Genomic DNA, 20,765 nt, shown 5'->3' on the forward strand with positions numbered 1-20,765 from the left:
GACTCTGGTCTACAAAGTTGAGGACTAAACTCTGACCATTTTCTTCTTTTGTCCAAATTCCTATCTAAGGATCCTGGAGAGTCACCCCCTTCAAACCATAAAGCCTCATCAGATGGGTTTTATTTAACCTTACATAACCTGGCTGACTTTCCAACCAGGCTCTGGCGTAACATCACATGGCAGATAAAGAAGGAAACCAAAATATTTCCACCCCAAATATGTTTTTTTGCCATATCTTGGCCCTGCAGAGCTGTCTCTTGTGGGGAAAATTTACACTCGGTAGAGAATCCCCTTCCCTTTCCAGCCAGCCTTTTTCCTGATCCAGGAGAGAATCAGCTGGGCAACTGGCACTTTTTAAAGTCTGTTAAGAAATATTTGCAGTGTGTTCTCTTTGAAGCCTGCTGCCTGGAGGTTCCATCTGCATAATGGGAATCCTGGTCTCCACAACCCCTTAGTTCAGTGGTCCCCAACCTTTTTTGACACCAGGAACCAGTTTTGTGGAAGACAATTTTTTCCACGGATGGCAGGAGGGGGATGGATGGTTTCACGGTTTCAGGATGATTCAAGTGCATTACATTTATTGTGCACTTTATTTCTATTATTACTTTGTAATATATAGTGAAATAATTATACAATTCATCATAAGGTAGAATTAGTGGGAGCCCTGAGTTTGTTTTCCTGTAATTAGAGGGTCCCATTGAGGAATTACGTGAGACAGCCACAGATCATCAGGTATTAGATTCTCATAAAGAGTGCACAACCAGGCCGGGTGCGGTGGCTCAAGCCTGTAATCCCAGCACTTTGGGAGGCTGAGGCAGGCGGATCACGAGGTCAGGAGATTGAGACCATCCTGGCTAACACGGTGAAACCCCGTTTCTACTAAAAATACCAAAAACATTAGCCGGGCATAGTGGGCGGCGCCTGTAGTCCCAGCTAACTCCAGCCTGGGTGACAGAGTGAGACTCTGTCTCAAAAAAAAAAAAAAAGAAAATGAAAAAGTGCACAACCTAGATTCCTCTCATGCACTGTCCACAATAGGGGTTTCTGCTCCTGTGAGAATCTAATGCTATGGCTGATCTGACAGCAGGCGGAGGTCAGGCGGTAATTAGAGCAATGGGGAGTGGCCGTAGATACAGGTGAAGCTTCGCTCCTGCAGCTCATCTCCTGCAGTAGGGCCCAGTTCCTAACAGGCCATGGACTGGTACCTGCCTGTGCCCCAAGGGTTGGGGACCCCTGCCTTAGGTAATCCAGACATTTCTTTCTATTGATTATAGGTCTTTAGACAATAACGTTCAGCCAGTTGCCAATTAGAAAATCATTGAGTCCACCTATGACTTGGAACATCCCTGCCTGGAATTGTCCTCCTTTCCCACAGAACCAATGTTCAGCTTACATGTATTGATTGGTGTCTTATGTCTCCCTAAATTGTATAAACCCAAGCTGTAGCCCGACCATCATAGGCACGTGTTCTTAGGACCTCTTGAGACTGTGCCTCCGGCCATTAGTCACTCGTATTTGGCTCAAAATAAACGTCTTCAGATATTTTACAGTTTGACTATTTTCATCAACGAAGTATTAACTCAATCTCTGACTTAACGGGCCAAGCACGGAGTTCCATGTCCATAAACCTGGACCGAGGTGCTGGGCCCAAGGGTACCCAGTGACCTCGGTCCAGGTTTATGGACAAGGAACTCCGTACTTGTCCCAAGGGTACTCAGGGACCTTGGGCTCTGAAGTCCACGAGCGTGACCGAGGTGGCTGCCTCAGCCCATGCCCTCACTGCCCCGGGGCGTCGGGGTTGGGTGGGAGAATCGCCGAAGCCTTCATCTGGTCTGACCGTCTTTGGTAAAAACAGAAAGAGTCCCTGGCTTTTCATTTTGGGGGTCGACTCAGCGCTTCCCTGATGTCTCAAGGGCCAGAGACACAGAGAGGACCTCCCGAATTTCTAGAGGGACCGCTACGGCCCCGCACGACTTTCCCGTGGGGCGGGCCTATGACGCACTTCCGGCTGCGCGGTCCGGAGGTGCGCGGTGCGGTTTCCCGGTGTAAGGAGCGGCTCTGATTCACGGTGAGCCTGCTGGTCGCGGGTTAGCGAGGCGGACAAGAAAGGGACCGTTGGCTGAGTGATTTGGGGAGGGAGAAGTGGATTTAGCAGCTGTGGCTTCCGAGGACCCCACCTAGACGGATCCTAGCAGAGCTGTGGGGAGGAGCTCGCCGTCCCCGCCCAGCCCCAGCTGGTGGAGGCGCTGGCTCCCTGGAAAGCCTTTCTTCCACTTGGGGCTTTAACAAATGAAAGCTGGAAGAACAAATGTTCTGGAAGTTCTTTCTTACTCCAGAATAGTTTTCTTGTGCGCTCCCCAAGCCAAGCAGTCCGTCAGTCTGACCGTGGCCGCCTTTTTTCCCTTTCTGTGAACTGGAGGTCCGAACGCAAGGCTCATTGATGGGAATACGCCCAAGGGGTTGGAAACCTGTGGGAAGCCGAACGTCATTAGAAGTCTTGGGTAGAATCCAGTCCAAGGGAAGAAATAGTCCCCTCGGGCTTTGTTCGGGCTAGAATGCACACACAGAATAGGGATCTACTCAGATTTAGAAAAACTTCTTAAAGAAACATGTATAAATAAGAGTATCAAGACAAAGTTGATTTGGGCCAGGCGCGGTGGCTCACGCCTGTAATCCCAGCACTTTGGGAGGCCAAGGCTGGCGGATTACTTGAGGTCAGGAGTTCGAGACCAGCCTGGCCAAACCCTGTCCCCACTAAAAATACAAAAATTATATGTGTGTGGTGGCGCGCACCTGTAATTCCAGCTACTCAGGAGGCTAAGGCAGGAGAATCGTTTGAACCACCAGTAGGCGGAGGTTGCAGTGAGCCGAGATCATCCTGGGCGACAGAGCAACACTTGGTTCCCCCCCTCCCAAAAAAAAAGGAAAGTTGATTTGGTGGGTGAGGTATTTGGAAACCCACGAAATCTAAGGAACAGTTGAGCTGTGGCAAGGAAAAGAGTTAAGAGGCAAGACAGTCGTTTTCAAGTATTGGAAGGCTGCTGTGGAGAAAGTAAGTATTGCTTTTGGACCAACCTAGGATTTTTGAAATGATGCAGAATTTGATTCAGGTTAAAGAAGAACTCGTGTGGCCGCGCATGGTGGCTCATGCCTGTAATCCCAGCACTTTGGGAGGCCGAGGCAGGCGGATCACCTGAGGTCGGGAGTTCAAGACCAGCCTGACCCCCCCCCCCCCCCCCCCGTCTCTCCTAAAAATACAAAATTAGCCAGGCATGGTGGGTCATGCCTGTAATCTCAGCTAATTGGCAGGCTGAGGCAGGAGGATCGCTTGAACCTGGGAGGCAGAGGTTGCGGTGAGCCGAGATCGCGCCATTGCACTACAGCCTGGGCAACAAGAGCGAACTGTCTCAAAAAAAAAAAAAAAAAAAAAAGAACAACTTGTAACAATTAGTGGAATTCTGTGGCTCAAGAATTATCTAATTTACCTGCCTAGGAATTTTCTTTGTTTTTATTTTTGTTTTTTTTTTGAGATGGAGCCTCACTCTGTCTCCCAGGCTGGAGTGCAGTGGCGCGATCTCTGCTCACTGCAAGCTCCGCCTCCCGGGTTCTAGCCATTCTCCTCCCTCAGCCTCCCAAGTAGCTGGGACTACAGGCCCCTGCCACAACACCCGGCTAATTTTTTTTTTTTTTTTTTTTTTTTGAGACGGAGTCTTGCTCTTTCTCCCGGGCTGGAGTGCAGTGGCCGGATCTCAGCTCACTGCAAGCTCCGCCTTCCGGGTTTTACGCCATTCTCCTGCCTCAGCCTCCGGAGTAGCTGGGACTACAGGCGCCCGCCACCTCGCCCGGCTAGTTTTTTGTATTTTTAGTAGAGACGGGGTTTCACCGTGTTAGCCAGGATGGTCTCGATCTCCTGACCTCGTGATCCGCCCGTCTCGGCCTCCCAAAGTGCTGGGATTACAGGCTTGAGCCACCGCGCCCGGCCATTTTTTGTATTTTTTAGTAGAGACGGGATTTCACCATGTTAGCCAGGATGGTCTCGATCTCCTGACCTCGTGATCTACCCGCCTCAGCCTCCTGCTGGAATTACAGGCGTGAGCCACTGTGCCCGGCCGCCTAGGGATTTTCAGGTACAGGCTGAGTGTGAAGCATTTTAGCACAAGCTGGTAAGTGCTGTTCTGCTTTTAGAATCTATGGTAATTTGATTTTTTTTATGCCTCATCTTGTTACAGAATGGACTTGGGGCCCTTTCATAAGGGCATATAAGCTTTGGGAGGTTGGCATAAAGGAGGAGGGAAAATGGACACAGAACAAGGGCCTTCTGTTTATGATAGACCATGAAATTTTGCTTGATGGGCTTCTTGAGATAAACAGTCTAGATAGCTTTTAAAAAGTCACTGTGATTGTAGACAATGTGAGTTAGTAGTGAAGCGTCTGATTTCTAGCTTCATGCTTTATTTTTTAAGAGACAAGGTATTCCTTTGTCACCCAGGCTGGAGCACAGTGCCACAACTCTGCAGCCCCGAACTCTTGAGCTCAAGTTATACCTCAGCCTGGGCAACAAAGCAAGACTTCGTTTCTACAAATAAATAAATAAATATTTTTAATTAGCCAGATGTGGTGACACACACCTGTAGTCCTGGCTACTTCGGAGGCTGAGGTGAGAGGATTGCTTGAGGCCAGGTGTTCAAGGCTGCAGTGAGCTATCGTGGCACCACTACACTCCAACCTGGGCAACAAAGCGAGACCCTGCCTCTGTAATTTAAAAACAATAAAATAAAGACCCAGTGAAGTGGTTCACGCCTGTAAACCCAGAACTTTGGGAGACCAAGGCAGGAAGATGGCTTGAGGCCAGGAGTTCAAGGCGTCCATGAGCTTTGATTGCGCCACTGCACTCCAGTCTAGGCAACAGACCAAGACACTGTCTCTAAAAAAGAAATATTTTAAATTTTTTAAAAATGTGAAAGAAGAGTCAAGGGATGACCCCAGGTTTTTCGGTCTGAGTAAAAAGAACAATGAGAGTTGCCATTATCTGAGATGAGCAGCTTTTGAGGGAGAGATGAGAATTCGGTTTTGGACATGTTAAGCTTGAGATGTCTTACTGGACATCCAGGTGGTAATGGCAAGTGGATAGTTGGTTGTATGAGTCTGGAGGTCAGAAGGGAGGTCTAAGTTGGAGGTACAGTTTGGGCAGTTGTGAGTATATAATTGGTAATTACAACCATGCAACTGGTGAAATCACCAAGGAGAGAATGCAGGAAGGAGGAAGGGCACCCGGCCGTCTACTCATTTGTAGCCTTTATGCGTTGTGCATTTGAGTTGTGTGCACCGCAAAACTGATGTGCCACTGGGTGTGGTAGCTCACGCGTGTAATCCCAGCACTTTGGGAGACTGAGGTGGGCGGATCACTTGAGGTCAGGAGTTTAAGACCAGCCTGGTGAACATGGTGAAACCCCGTCTCTACTAAAAATACAAAAATTAGCCGGGCATGGTGGCATGCACCTGTAATCCCAGTTACTCAGCAGGCTGAGGCATGAAAATCGCTTGAACTCGGAAGGCGGAGGTTGCAGTGAGCTGAGATCATGCCACTGCACTCCAGCCTGGGCAACAGAGCGAGACTCCATCTCAAAACAAAAAAACCCACAAAACTGATGTGCCTAGAATAGATCGCTTAGCTAATGAGCTTACCCAGCCAACTGCCCAGCAGCAACATCCAAGGAAACTTTTTTTCCTGTAATTTGCAGAGGCAGTCATGTGATCCAGTGGCATCTGTGAATTTGGATTCACCGAGTTCTCAGAGCGTATCCCACATGAATGCTACGTTACCACATGACACTCCCTGTGTGATGCCAGCGGGTGCTGCATGACTCCCTGCTGACTTGCCATGTTTCACAGGCCAGATCACAGAAGCTGAGCAGCCCAAACACCGGTTTCTTTCCTGGTCTTAGGGTGCCCTCCTCTGGATAGAGTATGAAATTTTCTAACAGTTATGTAAAGTTAATCTACCACTGAGGAGGTCTCCTCTGTTGCCCAGGTTGGAGTGTAGTGACACGATCTTGGCTCACTACAACCTCCACCTCCCAGGTTCAAGTGATTCCCTGCCTCAGCCTCCCAAGTAGCTGGGATTACAGGTGTCCCCCACCACTCCCAACTAATTTTTGTATTTTTAGTAGAGACAGTAACTTGTAATTTTATGGTAACTATATTTTCTTCTTCTTTTTTTCTTTTTTTGAGACGGAGTTTCACTCTTGTTGCCCAGGTTGAAATGCAATGATGCGATCTCGGCTCACAGCAACCTCCGCCTCCCAGGTTCAAGCGAATCTCCTGCGTCAGCCTGCCAATTAGCTAAGATTACAGGCATGACCCACCATGCGTGGCTAATTTTGTATTTTTAGGAGAGACGGGGTTTCTCCATGTTGGTCAGGCTAGTCTTGAACCCCCGACCTCAGGTGATCTGCCTATCTTGGCCTCCCAAAGTGCTGGGATTACAGGCATGAGCCACCGCGCCCGGCCCGGTAACTATATTTTCTTAGGTTTAACATGTGGCCCTAAAGAACCAGAAACGGAAAGGAACCAATATTCCTACCCCACAGAGTCCCATCTTTAGTGAGGCTGTTTCTGGAGTTTATATGATGATCAAGGTACTATGCATGGCCCCAGTTCACCATCTTGGCCAGGCTGGTCTCAACTCCTGGCCTCAAGTGATCTGCTTGCCTTGGTCTCCGGAAGTGCTGGGATTACTGCCGTTAGCCACCACACCTGGCCACTCCTTTTAAATATTCTAAAGAATGCTCTCCAGCGTAGCTACCTCATTATTTCTTGTTTATTTCAGCCTTTGGTGCTCGGGCCTTTGTTTTAGGAGGTGAGATAGCATTGCACCTCCCCTGGCTCAATTTTTAAGTAGTCCTAAACTTGGGCACTCCAGTGACATATGCTGGCTACATACAGACTTATTTGACCAAAGAATCCTTTATTCAAAGTATTGGTTATAATGCTTTTGTTGTTGTGTTTTGTTTTGTTTTTGAGACGGAGTCTCGCTCTGTTGCCCAGGCTGGAGTGCAGTGGCGCCATCTCGGCTCACTGCAACCTCCGCCTCTGGGGTTTCCGCTATTCTCATGTCTCAGCCTCCTGAGTAGCTGGGATCACAGGCACCCGCCACTGCGCCCGGCTTATTTTTGCATTTTTAGTAGAGACGGGGTTTCGCCATGTTGGTCAGGTTGGTCTTGAACTCCTGACTTCAGGTGATCCACCCGCCTCGGCCTTCCAAAGTGCTGGGATTACAGGCGTGAGTCACCACGCCCTGCCTTAGTTATAGTGCTTTTGAACACATTTTGGGAAATAATTCTGATGCATTTTTTTCCGTGCCTTACAGTTTCCCTTTTCATGCTTTGGGTTGCTTCCTGATATCTTAATTCCACTGCTAAATACTCCACCAACAATGGTTTCTTCTTTTAATTTTTTTTTTTTTTTGGAGACGGAGTCTTGCTCTGCCACCCAGGCTGGAGTGCAGTGGCCGGATCTCAGCTCACTGCAAACTCCGCCTCCCGGGTTTACGCCATTCTCCTGTCTCAGCCTACGGAGTAGCTGGGACTACAGGCGCCCGCCACCTCGCCCGGCTAGTTTTTTGTATTTTTAGTAGAGACGGGGTTTCACCATGTTAGCCAGGATGGTCTCGATCTCCTGACCTCGTGATCCGCCCGTCTCGGCCTCCCAAAGTGCTGGGATTACAGGCTTGAGCCACCGCGCCCGGCCTTTAATTTTTTAAAGACTAATCAAAGCCTTAATTTCATAAATATGAACCGTGTTTACAAAATATTAGCACTAAAGTTAACACATCCATGTTAGCCAGGATGGTCTTGATCTCCTGACCTCGTGATCCGCCTACCTCAGCCTCCCAAAGTGCTGGGATTACAGGCGTGAGCCACCTTGCTCGGCTGACTTTTTTTTTTTTTTTGAAACGGTGTCTAGCTCTGTCACCCAGGCTGGAGTGCAGTGGCGCGATCTCCACTCACTGCAAGCTCCACCACCACCCGGGTTAATGCCATTCTCCTGCCTCAGCCTCCCTAGAAGCTGGGACTAACAGGCGCCTGCCACCACGCCTGGCTAATTTTTTTGTATTTTCAGTAGAGACAGAGTTTAACCGTGTTCGCCAGGATGGTCTCGATCTCCTGACTTCGTGATCTGCCCGCCTTGGCCTCCCAAAGTGCTGGGATTACAGGCGTGAGCCACCACGCCCGGCCTCGGCCAACTTTTAATATTTTTTAAGTGCTGTCAAGCCAGATCCGAGGAGATTGTCATGTGTTTGAAATTAGCATAATTGGTTGTTTTGGGTTGTTGTTTTTTTGTTGTTGTTGTTCTTTGATTTTTTTTTTTTTTTTTTTTGAGACGGAGTCTCGCTCTGTCACCAAGGCTGGAGTGCAGTGGCCGGATCTCGGCTCACTGCAAGCTCCGCCTCCCACGTTTAGGCCATTCTCCTGCCTCAGCCTTCCGAGTAGCTGGGACTACAGGCGCCCGCCACCTCGCCCGGCTAGTTTTTTGTATTTTTTAGTAGAGACGGGGTTTCACCATGTTAGCCAGGATGGTCTTGATCTCCTGACCTCGTGATCTGCCTGTCTCGGCCTCCCAAAGTGCTGGGATTACAAGCTTGAGCCACCGCGCCGGGCCTGTTCTTTGATTTTGATTTTGGTTTTGGTTTTGGTTTTTGAGGCAGGGTCTTGCTCTGTCATCCAGGCTGGAGTTCAATAGTGCAATCACAGCTGCAGGTCACTGCAGCCTCAACCTCCTGAGCTTAAGTGATCCTCCCACCTCAGCCTCCCAAGTAGCTGGGACCACAGATGCGTGCCACCACACCTGGCTAATCTTTGTATTTTTTGTGGAGACGGGGTTTCACCATGTTGGCCAGGCTGGTCTCAAACTCCTGACCTCAAGTGATCCACCCGCCTCAGCCTCTCAAAGTTCTGGGATTACAGATGTGAGCCACTGCACCTGGCACTCGGTTTGTTTTGTTTTTATTTTTTGAGACAGAGTCTTGCTCTGTCACCCAGGCTGTAGTGCAGTGGCAAGATCTCAGCTCATTGCAACCTCTGCCTCCCATGATCAAACAATTCTCATACCTCAGCCTCCCAAATAGCTGGGATTACAGGTGTGTGCCACCATGCCCGGCCAATTTCTGTATTTAGTAGAGACAGGATTTCATCATGTTGGCCAGCCTGGTCTCGAGTCCAGGCCCGCCTCGGACTCCTAGAGTGCTGGGATTACAGGCATGAGCCACTGCACCCAACCTCAGTTATTTTTAATGTACTAGTTAATTATACCCTTCGAGCATGACCCAGGTCATACTGACAGGCCCAGTCATTTGACTAGTGAATTTTCCTTTTATTTTTTGAGATGGAGTTTCACTCTTGTTGCCCAGGCTGGAGTGCAGTGGCGCGATCTCCGCTCACTGCAAGCTCCACCTCCAGGGTTTACGCATTCTCTTGCCTCAGCCTCCCGAGTAGCTGGGACTACAGGCGCCCGCCACCACGCCTGGCTAATTTTTTGTATTTTTAGTAGAGGTGGGGTTTCACCATGTTAGCCCAGATGGTGTCGATCTCGTGACTTCGTGATCCGCCCGCCTCGGCCTCCCGAAGTGCTGGGATTACAGGGGTGAGCCACCGTGCCTGGCCTTGACTAGTGAATTTTCGTTGCTCAAGCTGAATGTCTTAGGTTTAAACAGATGGCATCTGGCCAGTAGATAGCTTGATAAAATCTCAGAAACTATAATATCTATAATGGTGAAATTCTGAACTAATTTTGGAGCAAAGTTAATTTTAAAATTGTGCCACATTGCACTTTTTAGGAGAGTGGAGACCACTGAAATCAAAGTAGGATATCCTAAACTGATTGCAGAAAGACTTTTTTTTTTTAGAGGTGGAATCTCACTCTGTTGCCCAGGCTGGAATGCAGTGGTGCAGTCTTGGCTCATTGTATCCTCTGCCTCCTGCATTCAAGCAATTCTCCTGTCTCAGCCTCCCAAGTAGCTGGGATTACAGGTGTCCACCACCACGCCTGGCTAATTTTGTATTTTTAGTAGAGACAGGGTTTCACCATGTTGGCCAGGTTGGTCTCAAACGCCTGACCTCAGGTGATCCACCCGCCTCGGCCTCCCAGAGTGCTAGAATTATAGGCATGAGCCACTGTACCCAGCTCATTCCAGAAAGATTTTGAGCAGTTGTTTTTATATGGTAGTTTTATGGTGGACATAATTTCCACAGTTTCTTGTGCTAAAGGTATGGCTGTAAAGACCCAAAAACACTTCAGTTTGATTATTTTATGGTAACTGTATTTTCTTAGGTTTAACGTGTGACTCTAAAGAACTGGAAACCCAAAGGAACCAATATTCCTGCCCCACAGAGTTCCATCTTTAGTGAGGCTGTTTCTGGAATTTATATGATGACCAAGGTACTAGGCATGGCCCCAGTTCTGGGCCCTAGGCCTCCACAGGAGCAGGTGGGGCCTCTGATGGTAAAAGTCGAGGAGAAAGAAGAGAAAGGCAAGTGCCTTCCTAGCCTGGAGATGTTCCGCCAGCGGTTCAGGCAGTTTGGGTACCATGACACCCCCGGACCCCGAGAGGCCCTGAGCCAGCTCCGGGTGCTCTGCTGTGAGTGGCTGAGGCCTGAGATCCACACCAAGGAGCAGATTCTGGAGCTACTGGTGCTGGAGCAGTTCCTGACCATCCTGCCCCAGGAGCTCCAGGCCTGGGTGCAGGAACACTGCCCGGAGAGCGCTGAAGAGGCTGTCACTCTCCTTGAAGATCTGGAGCGGGAACTGGATGAGCCAGGACACCAGGTAGGTGGGAAGACCTTTGTTATTCTAGGAGATTGGGAGCCAAACATTCTAGGCAGGAACAAGGGTTTGTCCATACAGTAAGATTCGCTGAAATTTCTACTGAATTAGACCTTGTTTCCTCCTATTTTTCTCTGTCATCCAAAACTAACTTTTAGCCTTGGGAATGGAATGGGATGGGTGTTTTCCTTTTCTCTTTCCTAGAGGTTCTGTATAGCTCTCCTGGGATTTTCATTCTTGTTCTTAAAGTGAGCCATGCACAAACCCAGCCATTCCTAATTGTCTTTAGGTCTCAACTCCTCCAAAGGAACAGAAGCTGATATGGGAGAAGATACCCTCCTCGGGAACTGCAAAGGAATCCCCGAGCAGCGTGCAGCCACAGCCCTTGGAGACCAGTCACAAATACGAGTCTTGGGGGCCCCTGTACATCCAAGAGACTGGTGAGGAGCAGGAGTTCACTCAAGATCCGAGAAAGGCCCGAGGTGAGGACTAGCCATTAGACTCTTGTTCAGTGCCCCAGGCCTCTGTGGTTGGAGAAGCAGAATAATTTGTAATTCTTTGTTGTGAGGTGATTTCATAGATTGACTTGATTGGTTGGACTGACTGGGTGGAAATAGTCCCCTTTCCTCCCCCAAGTAAGCCTGTCTGAGCCTGGGCCCTAGCATGGGAATGGATCACTCTTAAAGGATCAGTTTCTCTTTGAAGTTTCGGTATTACAAATAATTTTTTTAAGGGTCGATTTAAGTGAGTTTAATAAAGAAACTGTTAACAGAGGTGTAGACAGTTCCAATGAACCAGTAAGGAATAGTGTTGCACCCGACAACAGTGAAAAGCTGTTACTCCCTGTGAGCCTAAAGGGATGGGAAGAGGCGGGGCCCTATTACCAGAACCAGGTAAGAGCTATAGTCATGGAGGAGGGGGTCACTCGATAGAAGTTGTGGCTGCCGTGGGGTGAGGGGAAAACGGAATAAATACCCCAACTGCACCCTCCTCCTGCCCTTAAATCTCCTGCTTTTGTTCCCCAATGACAAACCCAGTTGGCAGCCAGAGGGCAGGAAAGACAAGACAGTGTGGCCCTTAGGGTCAGCTTACTGGGGCACAGGCGGGGGCAGAGAATGGATCTGGGAAGGGCAAATGGAAAATAATTGGCAGCCTCCTTTCTGAAGCTATGGAAAGAGGTGGGGCGTTTTTCACACGTCAAAGATATATTAGGTGACTACTCCTGAGCTCAAATCTCCATATATTAGGGTTTATAGAATAATCTCAGGCCATAAATGGTCATCCCCTGTCGGGGTGTTTTTATGTGTTTTTCTGAGACAGGGATTCCATCTGTCACCCAGGCTGGAAGGCAGCCTCAATCTCTGGGGCTCAAGTGATCCTCCCACCTCAGCCTCCCAAGTAGCTGGGACCACCGTGTCTGGCTAACTTTTTGTTTTTTTTGTAGAGACAGGGTCTCACTATGTTGCCCAGGCTGGCCTTGTGTTATTTTGTTATTTTATGGTTTCTACTCTTAAGTACCTTCATTTACCTGAAGGATTAGAACTAAATTTTTGAAACAGAGTTAATGTTTAATTATATGTTTGCAAAAATATGGCATGTTATTCCAAATCCTAATAGTTTCAAACCAGGACTTTGCTTACGTGTTGGTGGTATAGGCCACTATTTATGTGTGTGGTGTGATTTCATAACAAGAGTCCATGGCCCTCAGAAATCTCCCTCCATGCTTGCTGTGTCTCAAACGTGAAACTCCCCCATGGAAATAGAATTTTGAACCGTGTTAAAAATCACATTTTCTAGGAAAAGTAAAAAATTAAACTCTTAACTAAATTCTTCACAGTTTATGGTGAACACAGTACACCTCTCCAGGCAACTGGGGTCTCCCCAAAGTTGCCACAGTAATTAGAGATAAAAATAGCCAGAGACCTATCTGGTCAGTTTTATTTTCCATATCTCTTGGTGTAGCCCCTTGGCAGTATTACACAAAGAAGAGGGTGGAGTGGAAGGATTATCAGAGCCAGGAACAGGCTTGAGTTTTAGTACCCAAATGGGACAGAAGACAAAGCTGCTAGGCCCTCCTAAGGAAAGGGAAGTTGATTCTGAAAGCTTTAGAAAGCATAAAGTCTTTTTTTCCAGATGGAGTCTGCCTCTGTCTCCAGGCTGGAGTGCAGTGATGCAATCTCAGCTCAGTGCAACCTCTGCCTCCCAGGTTCAAGAGATTCTCCTGCCTCAGCCTCCTGAGTAGCTGGAACTACAGGCACATACCACCACACCCAGCTCTTTTTTTTTTTTTTTTTTGAGACGGAGTCTCGCTCTGTCGCCCAGGCTGGAGTGCAGTGGCCGGATCTCAGCTCACTGCAAGCTCCGCCTCCCGGGTTTACACCATTCTCCTGCCTCAGCCTCCCGAGTAGCTGGGACTACAGGCACCCACCACCTCACCCGGCTAGTTTTTTTGTATTTTTTAGTAGAGACGGGGTTTCACCGTGTTAGCCAGGATGGTCTCGATCTCCTGACCTCGTGATCCGCCTGTCTCGGCCTCCCAAAGTGCTGGGATTACAGGCTTGAGCCACCGCGCCCGGCTTTTTTTTTTTTTTCAAACAGAATTTCGCTCTTGTTGCCCAGGCTGGAATACGGTGGCACCATCTTGGCTCACTGCAACCTCCACCTGCTGGTTTCAAGTGATTCTCCTGCCTCAGCCTCCCGAGTAGCTGGGATTACAGGCGCCCGCCACCATGCTCGGCGAATTTTTGTATTTTTAGTAGAGATGGGTTTCACCACATTGACCAGATTGGTCTCGAACTCCTGACCTCATGATCCGCCCTTCTCGGTCTCCCAAAGTGCTGGGATTACAGGCGTGAGCCACCACACCCAACCAAGAAATTGTTAATAAAAACACAAACAGGCACCTTTGATAAAAACAAAATAGAATTTCTAAAAGTGAAAACTGTAGTCATTGAAATTAAGAATGCAGTGGCTGTTTTAAATAAGGACATGATTAGCAAACAGAGGTAGATGCGAGGAAGTCATCTGAAATACTACTTAGAAAGATGAAGGTGGCAGGCATTGGACATCAGTATGGGATCAGATGAGGATGTCCAGCGTATGTTTAATAGCTGTTCCAGAGGAGGAGGACAGAGTTGGAGAGGACAGACACGGTGGCTCACACCAGTCATCCCAGCACTTTGGAAGGCCTAGGCTGGCAGATCTCTTGGGGCCAGGAGTTCAAGACCAGACTGGCCAACATAGCGAAACCCTGCCTCTACTAAAAATTAAAAAATTGGGCATAGTGGCACTTGCCTGGAATCCCAGCTATTCAGGAGGCTGAGACATGAGAATCACTTAAACCTGGGAGGCAGAGGTTGCAGTGAGCGGAGATCATGCCACTGCATTCCAGCCTGGGCAACAGAGCTAGACCCTGTCTCAAAAAAAAAAAAAAAAAAAAAGAGGGAGAGAGACTAGTGACCAAGAGAAAATGCTAAGTTGTCCAGAGTGATGAAATATATAAATCCTAAGATTCAGGAAACAATCCCAAGTAAGATAAATAAAATAATGAGTAAAACTGCAGAATGTCTAAATTTATAGAATGTCTTAAAAGTAGGCTGGGCGTAGTGGCTCACGCCTGTAATCCCAACACTTTGGGAGGCCAGGGTGGGCGGATCATGAGTTCAGGAGATCAAGATCATCCCGGCCAACGTGGTGAAACCCCGTCTCTACTAAAAATACAAAAATTAGCTGGTTGTGGTGGCATGCACCTGTAGTCCCAGCTACTCGGGAGGCTGAGGCAGGAGAATCACTTGAAGCCAGGAGGCGGAGGTTGCAGTGAGCCGAGATCGCGCCATTGCACTCCAGCCTGGCGACAGAGCGAGGCTCCATCTCAAAAAAAAAAAAAAAAAAAAACAGTAACCCAGACTGGCTGGACATGGTGGCTCACACCTGTAATCCCAACACTTTGGGAGACTGATGCAGGCGGATCACCTGAGGTCAGGAGTTCAAGACCAGCCTGGCCAACATAGAGAAACCCCATATCAGCTGGTCATGGTGGCACGCGCCTGTAGTCCCAGCTACTCCGGAGGCCGAAGCGGGGAATTGCTTGAACCTGGGAGGCAGAGGTTGCAGTAAGTCAAGATTGCGTCACTGCACTCTGGCCTGGTGCGACAGAGTAAGACTCCATCAAAAAGAAAAAGAAAAACATCTCTACTAAAAATACAAAAATTAGTTGAGCGTGTTGGCGCATGCCTGTAGTCCCAGCTACTTGGGAGGCTGAGGCGGGAGAATCACCTGAACCTAGGAGGTGGAGGTTGTGGTGGAGGCAGTGACCTGAGATTGCGCCACTGCACTCCAGCCTGGGCAACAGAGTGAGACCCTGTCTCAAAAGTAACCAAGACATAAAAGACAGATTACCACCTCAAAGGAATGCTGATTAGACTGATGGCAAACTACCCAGCAGTAACAGTGCAGCCTGGAAGACAATGACATAAATAGTCCTGGTAAATTCTTTTTTAATTTTTGCCTCATTCAGCTGTTTTTTAAAATGTTAACTTTTGGCTGGGCATGGTGGCTCACACCTGTAATCCCAGCACTTTGGGAGGCCAAGGTAGATGGATCACTTGAGGCCAGGAGGTCGTTGCCAGCCTGAGCAACATGGTAAAACCCCATCTGTACAAAAAATACAAAAATTAGCCAGGTGTGGTGACTAGTGCCTGGGGCCCCAGCTACTTGGGAGGCTGAGGCAGGAGGATCATTTGAGCCTGGGAGGTGGAGGTTGCAGTGAGCTAAGATCATGCCACTGTACTCCCACCTGGGCAACAGAGCCAGACCCTGTCTCAAAACAAAAATAAGGTTTTATGAAGTTACTTCTTTCCCACACATGTAGTCCATGGCTGTGCAGTGACTTGAAGAGAAGTCTGCGTGTAGGCAAGTGATTGCTAATTATGGAGAGTGAAAAGGACTTTAGCTGCTGAAGCTCTGACCCCCAGCAGATGGTGAGAAGAGGGTGAGCCTGGAAGCAGCTGATAGTCACTGTCAGCAAAGGAAGGAGACAGACAGGTGGGCAGAGAGAGAGAAGCTGTCAGGGCAGTTCCTAGGGAAGGGGAAAGGGCTTTGGAGGAAGGTAGCTTGCTGACAGGCTTCCGTACCCTCAGAGGACTAACAGTTCTCAAAGGGGGCCCATTTTTCAGAGCGAATTTCTCTTACTCCCCTTTTCCCTGATGTGGATGACCAGGTGGACTTTGAAGAGGTGTGACTGCCTGGTGAGGCGTTCTAAAAAGATAAACTGGTTCCATCTGGTTTCAACAGTGAGCGTCACTTTATAACTAAATTACAAGACGTAGCCAGCGTGAGTGAAATGATGAGGTTAAGCCCTCCTGGAGATCACGCGCTTTTGTTCCGATTGATATGGATCTGGGGCTGGAATGATTGTAAATGGTCAGAATGTCCTGATTGCTTTTATGTTCAACTGCTGTGGGAACATGGGTTTTTGTGAGTTTGCCACTCAGCCTCTTCCTTAATTGTCCCTGTCATTTTCCTTAACTCTGGCCCTGCAGCAATCATTCTCCCTTGTTTTTATCTGTGTGAGGCTCAGCTGGTCTTTTTTTTTTTTTTTTTTTTAATTAAAACGCGCCGGGCGTGGTGGCTCATGCCTGTAATTCCAGCACTTTGGGAGGCCGAGGCGGGTGGATTACCTGAGGTTAGGAGTTCTAGACCAGCCTGACTATGGTCTAGAACATGGAGAAACCCTGTCTCTACTAAAAATACAAAATAAGCCAGGCATGGTGGCACATGCCTATACTCCCAGCTACTCAGGAGGCTGAGGCAGGAGAGTCGCTTGAACCTGGGAGGCGGAGTTTGTGGTGAGCCAAGATTGCACCATTGCACTCCAGCCTGGACAACAGGAGCAAAACTCCGTCTCAAAAAAAAAAAAAAAAAAGGGGGTGCGGTGGTTCACGTCTGTAATCCAGCAGGTGGATCACCTGATATCAAGAGTTTGACACCAGCCTGGCCAACATGGTGAACTCATCTCTGTTAAAAATACAAAAATTAGCTGGGCGTGGTGCTAGGTACTTCTGGTCCCAGCTATTCAGGAGGCTAAGTCAGGAGAATGACTTGAACCTAGGCGCAGAGGCTGCAGTGAGCCAACATAACACCACTGGCACTCCAGCCTGGGCAACAGAATGAGACTCCGTCTCAAAATAAATAAATAAAATAAATATTTTTTAAAAGATAGGGTCTCACTCTGTTGCCCAGGCTGGCACAATCATGACTCACTGCCACCTTGACCCACTGCAACCTTGACTTTCCAGGCTTAAGTGATCTTCTCACCTCAGTATCCCAAGTAGCTGGAACCACAGGGGCACACCATGCCTGCCTAATTTTTTTATTTTTACTTTTTGTGGAAATAGGGTCTCCCTATGTTGCCCCAGCTGGTCTTGAACTCCCAGACTCAAGCCTTCCTCCCACCTCAGCTCCCAAAGTGCTGGGATTACAGGCGTAAACTCCTGTGCCCGGCTACCACTCTCCTATATGCTGCATTTTGCCTTCTGTATGTGAAGTTGTTTTTCTGGCAGAAAAAGCCATGTTCTCTTCACATCCTAATGCTTCGGGTGGGGGCTTGTGTGAAAGTGTGGTATGGAGGCCGGGCCTGGTGGCTGATGCCTGTAATCCCAGCACTTTGGGAGGCTGAGGTGGGCGGATCACAAGGTCAGGAGATCAAGACCATCCTGGCCAACATGTCGAAACCCCATCTATACTAAAAAAAAATACAAAAAGTAGTGGGTGTGGTGGCATGTGCCTGTAATTCCAGCTACTCTGGAGGCTGAGGCAGGAGAATCGCTTGAATCAGGGAGTTGGAGGTTGCAGTGAGCCGAGGTCACCTGCATTCCAGCCTGCTGACAGTGAGACTCCGTCTCAAATAAAGAAGTGCAGCATTGTAAACCAGATTGGATGCTGATTTACTTGTATCTGTGTGCTATCATGAGCTTTATTTAGTTACCCTTCAGTATCTGTCAGTCTCACCTGATGGTTCTATTTCTCTGGTAAACAGTTTCTTCCTCAGAACAAGAAACAACTGAAGTATCCTTAATCTGCTTATTGTTTCAGATTGCAGATTGAGTACCCAGCATGAGGAATCGGCAGATGAGCAGAAAGGTTCTGAAGCAGATGGGCTCAAAGGGGATATAATCTCTGTGATTATCGCCAATAAACCTGAGGCCAGGTTAGAGAGGCAGTGCGTAAAACTTGAAAATGAAAAAGGAACAAAACCCCCTCTTCCAGAGTCAGTCTCCAAGAAAGGTAGAGAATCAGTTCCTACTAAACCTACCCCAGGAGAGAGACGTTATATATGTGCTGAGTGTGGCAAAGCCTTTAGTAATAGCTCAAATCTCACCAAACACCGGAGAACACACACTGGGGAGAAACCTTACGTGTGCACCAAGTGTGGGAAAGCTTTCAGCCACAGCTCAAACCTCACCCTCCACTACAGAACACACTTGGAGGACCGGCCCTACGACTGTAAGTGTGGAAAAGCCTTTGGGCAGAGCTCAGACCTTCTTAAACATCAGAGAATGCACACCGAGGAGGCGCCGTATCAGTGCAAAGATTGTGGCAAGGCTTTCAGTGGGAAAGGCAGCCTCATTCGTCACTATCGGATCCACACTGGGGAGAAGCCTTATCAGTGTAACGAATGTGGGAAGAGCTTCAGTCAGCACGCAGGCCTCAGCTCCCACCAGAGACTCCACACCGGAGAGAAGCCATATAAATGTAAGGAGTGTGGGAAAGCCTTCAACCACAGCTCCAACTTCAATAAACACCACAGAATCCACACTGGGGAAAAGCCCTACTGGTGTCATCACTGTGGAAAGACCTTCTGTAGCAAGTCCAATCTTTCCAAACATCAGCGAGTCCACACTGGAGAGGGAGAAGCACTGTAACTGCCACGTGCGCTCGTGTTGTTGTTGTGGTTGTGTTAAACTTTAGCATTTGAACACCAGGAAGAAGTCTTGTCGTTGCAGCAGCATTGATTCCAGCGATAGAGTTTGTGTCACTCAACATCAGGGGATGCCTGAGGAGTGAGAGCTCCACAGCAACACGACAGGCAGGAGGTCCTCAGAAGGTGTCAGGAGGTTCCACACTCGCCAGTTCACTGGAGCCAGAGGCCCTTCCCCACACTTAGGGTCCCAGTAAACCATGCCAGCATTACCTTTTGCATAGTTAAACTGATGTGTATCCAGTCTAGTTAAGGAAGAAACATTAAGACTGTTTAATTTTTAACATATATTCAAGAATTTTAATTTGTAAAGAATTGAGCCACATTGAACACAATTGAATGAGATTCAGAATAAACTTGTAACATCTTGTAATGCCTCAGGACTATTACAACAAATGATGTGTTGGTTATTGAATACTTACAGATGGAGAAAACTATTCCTACTGGTTTCGCTTTTAGAAAATTTGGATTTGAGGTTAGGCACAGTGACTCATGCCTGTAATCCCAGCACTTTGGAAGGCTGAGGCGGTCGGATCACTTCAGGTCAGGAGTTCGAGACCAGCCTAGCCAAAATGGCAAAATACTGTCTCTACTAAAGATACAATTAGCTGGGCGTGATGGCAGGTGCCTGTAGTCCAAACTACTTGGGAGGCTGAGGTGGGAAAGTCGCTTGAACCCGGGAGGCAGAGGTCGCAGTGAACCGACATTGTGCCACTGCACTCCAGCCTGGGTGACAGAGCGAGACTCCGTCTCAAGAAAAAAAGTAAAGTGAATGCTTTCACTAGATAATAACTACATAGCAAGAGCCAGGGGCCATGTTGAACTGTCCTAGCACAGCTGTTGTGGATGGGTTTGTGGCAGACAACCATTACCAGCCACAACTCATGTTTTTTACAGAAGCCATAGAGAAGGAGTGTCTTTTGCATCTTTGAGGGCAGCAATAATCACTTCAGTTCCATTCAGGGTGTGGTATTGTTCCTTTTGTTTTTTGAGATGGAGTTTCGCTCTTGTTGTCCAGGCTGGAGTGCAATGGTGCGATCTTGGCTCACCGCATCCTCCGCCTCCCGGGTTCAAGCAATTCTCCTGCCTCAGCCTCCCTAGTAGCTGGGATTACAGGCATATGCCACTATGCCCAGCTAATTTTGTATTTTTAGTAGAGAAGGGGTTTCTCCATGTTGGTCAGGCTGGTCTCGAACTCCCGACCTCAGCTGATCCACTTGCCTCAGCCTCCCAGAGTGCTGGGATTACAGGCATAAGCCACCGCGCCTGGCCAGGGTGTGGTATTTCTTTCTTGCCACTTTGATTGGCTGGGGAAGGGCAGGGTGTGCAGGAGTTTCCACTTGACCCTTTTTCCTATGACCTACCTATGCTACAGGTTAAGTAACCAATGTGCTGGGTATCTATCCCCCTGCTAAACATATCCCAATTATTTTCTCAGGGACATGGCCATAGGGTGAGTCTGTTCCCACTGGGCCCACTGAGATGGATTTGGGCCAGGACTCCATTTATCAGCTGACCTCTGTCTGGAGGGCAATGGTAAGTTTTAGGTTTGTGTCATCTTAGATCCTATATCAAAAAGCCTCAAAAGGCCTGGGTATTCTGTTTTCCTAATACATTAGTGAACAGCCACAGGTCCTTTGGGGAAATATTTATTGTATATACTTGTGGTACAGTTGGAAGGTCTTCAAAAAAACCCAGACTCCCCTTGAGTTGATGGATTCCGAATCTCAGAACTGGCTTATATCTGGAAAGTAGCGGAAGGATTGCAATTTCCCATTGTTAACAGCTGGTATCAGCCTTCTCATCCACTCTTGGGATTTTTTGTTTATATAAATCAAAGCCTCACCCTCTGTTGGCTGAAAGTTTTTGCTAAGAACACCAAGGGTGTCAATGCCACAGATTCCTGTGAGTCAAGACACCCTAGTGGGCCGGGCACAGTGGCTCCTGCCTGTAATCCCAGCACTTT

The 20,765-nt window shown here is 48.2% G+C and overlaps 1 protein-coding gene across 6 annotated transcripts; it reads left to right on the plus strand.

Moving 5' to 3' along the window:
• The first annotated feature begins 1,978 nt into the window (after positions 1–1,978).
• ZSCAN21 (zinc finger and SCAN domain containing 21) lies at positions 1,979–19,172 on the plus strand. Of its 6 annotated transcripts, XM_033191989.1 has the most exons (5): positions 2,046–2,068; positions 4,004–4,163; positions 10,330–10,824; positions 11,111–11,303; positions 17,914–19,172. In XM_033191989.1, the coding sequence occupies exons 3-5, from the start codon at positions 10,426–10,428 to the stop codon at positions 18,741–18,743; spliced, it is 1,422 nt and encodes a 473-aa protein (XP_033047880.1). In that variant the 5' UTR covers positions 2,046–2,068; positions 4,004–4,163; positions 10,330–10,425; the 3' UTR covers positions 18,744–19,172. The 6 variants fall into 6 exon arrangements, with proteins under 6 accessions (XP_033047879.1, XP_033047880.1, XP_033047883.1 ...); XM_033191988.1 differs by lacking the exon at positions 4,004–4,163 and having other exon boundaries at positions 1,979–2,068; XM_033191992.1 differs by lacking the exons at positions 2,046–2,068; positions 4,004–4,163 and adding an exon at positions 2,888–3,052.
• Positions 19,173–20,765: the final 1,593 nt, after the last annotated feature.

The sequence above is a fragment of the Trachypithecus francoisi genome, unplaced genomic scaffold (assembly GCF_009764315.1).
Source record: "Trachypithecus francoisi isolate TF-2019V2 unplaced genomic scaffold, Tfra_2.0 Lachesis_group4, whole genome shotgun sequence".
NCBI lineage: Eukaryota > Metazoa > Chordata > Mammalia > Primates > Cercopithecidae > Trachypithecus > Trachypithecus francoisi.

What these genes read in the sequence shown, in the direction of transcription:
- ZSCAN21 (XM_033191988.1), top strand. Translation starts at nt 10,426, where the DNA reads ATGATGACCAAGGTACTAGGCATGGCCCCAGTTCTGGGCCCTAGGCCT. An exon ending in TGGATGAGCCAGGACACCAG is followed by an intron (nt 10,825 to 11,110) that starts GTAGGTGGGAAG and finishes AATTGTCTTTAG; the next exon opens with GTCTCAACTCCTCCAAAGGA. An exon ending in AGATCCGAGAAAGGCCCGAG is followed by an intron (nt 11,304 to 17,913) that starts GTGAGGACTAGC and finishes TTATTGTTTCAG; the next exon opens with ATTGCAGATTGAGTACCCAG.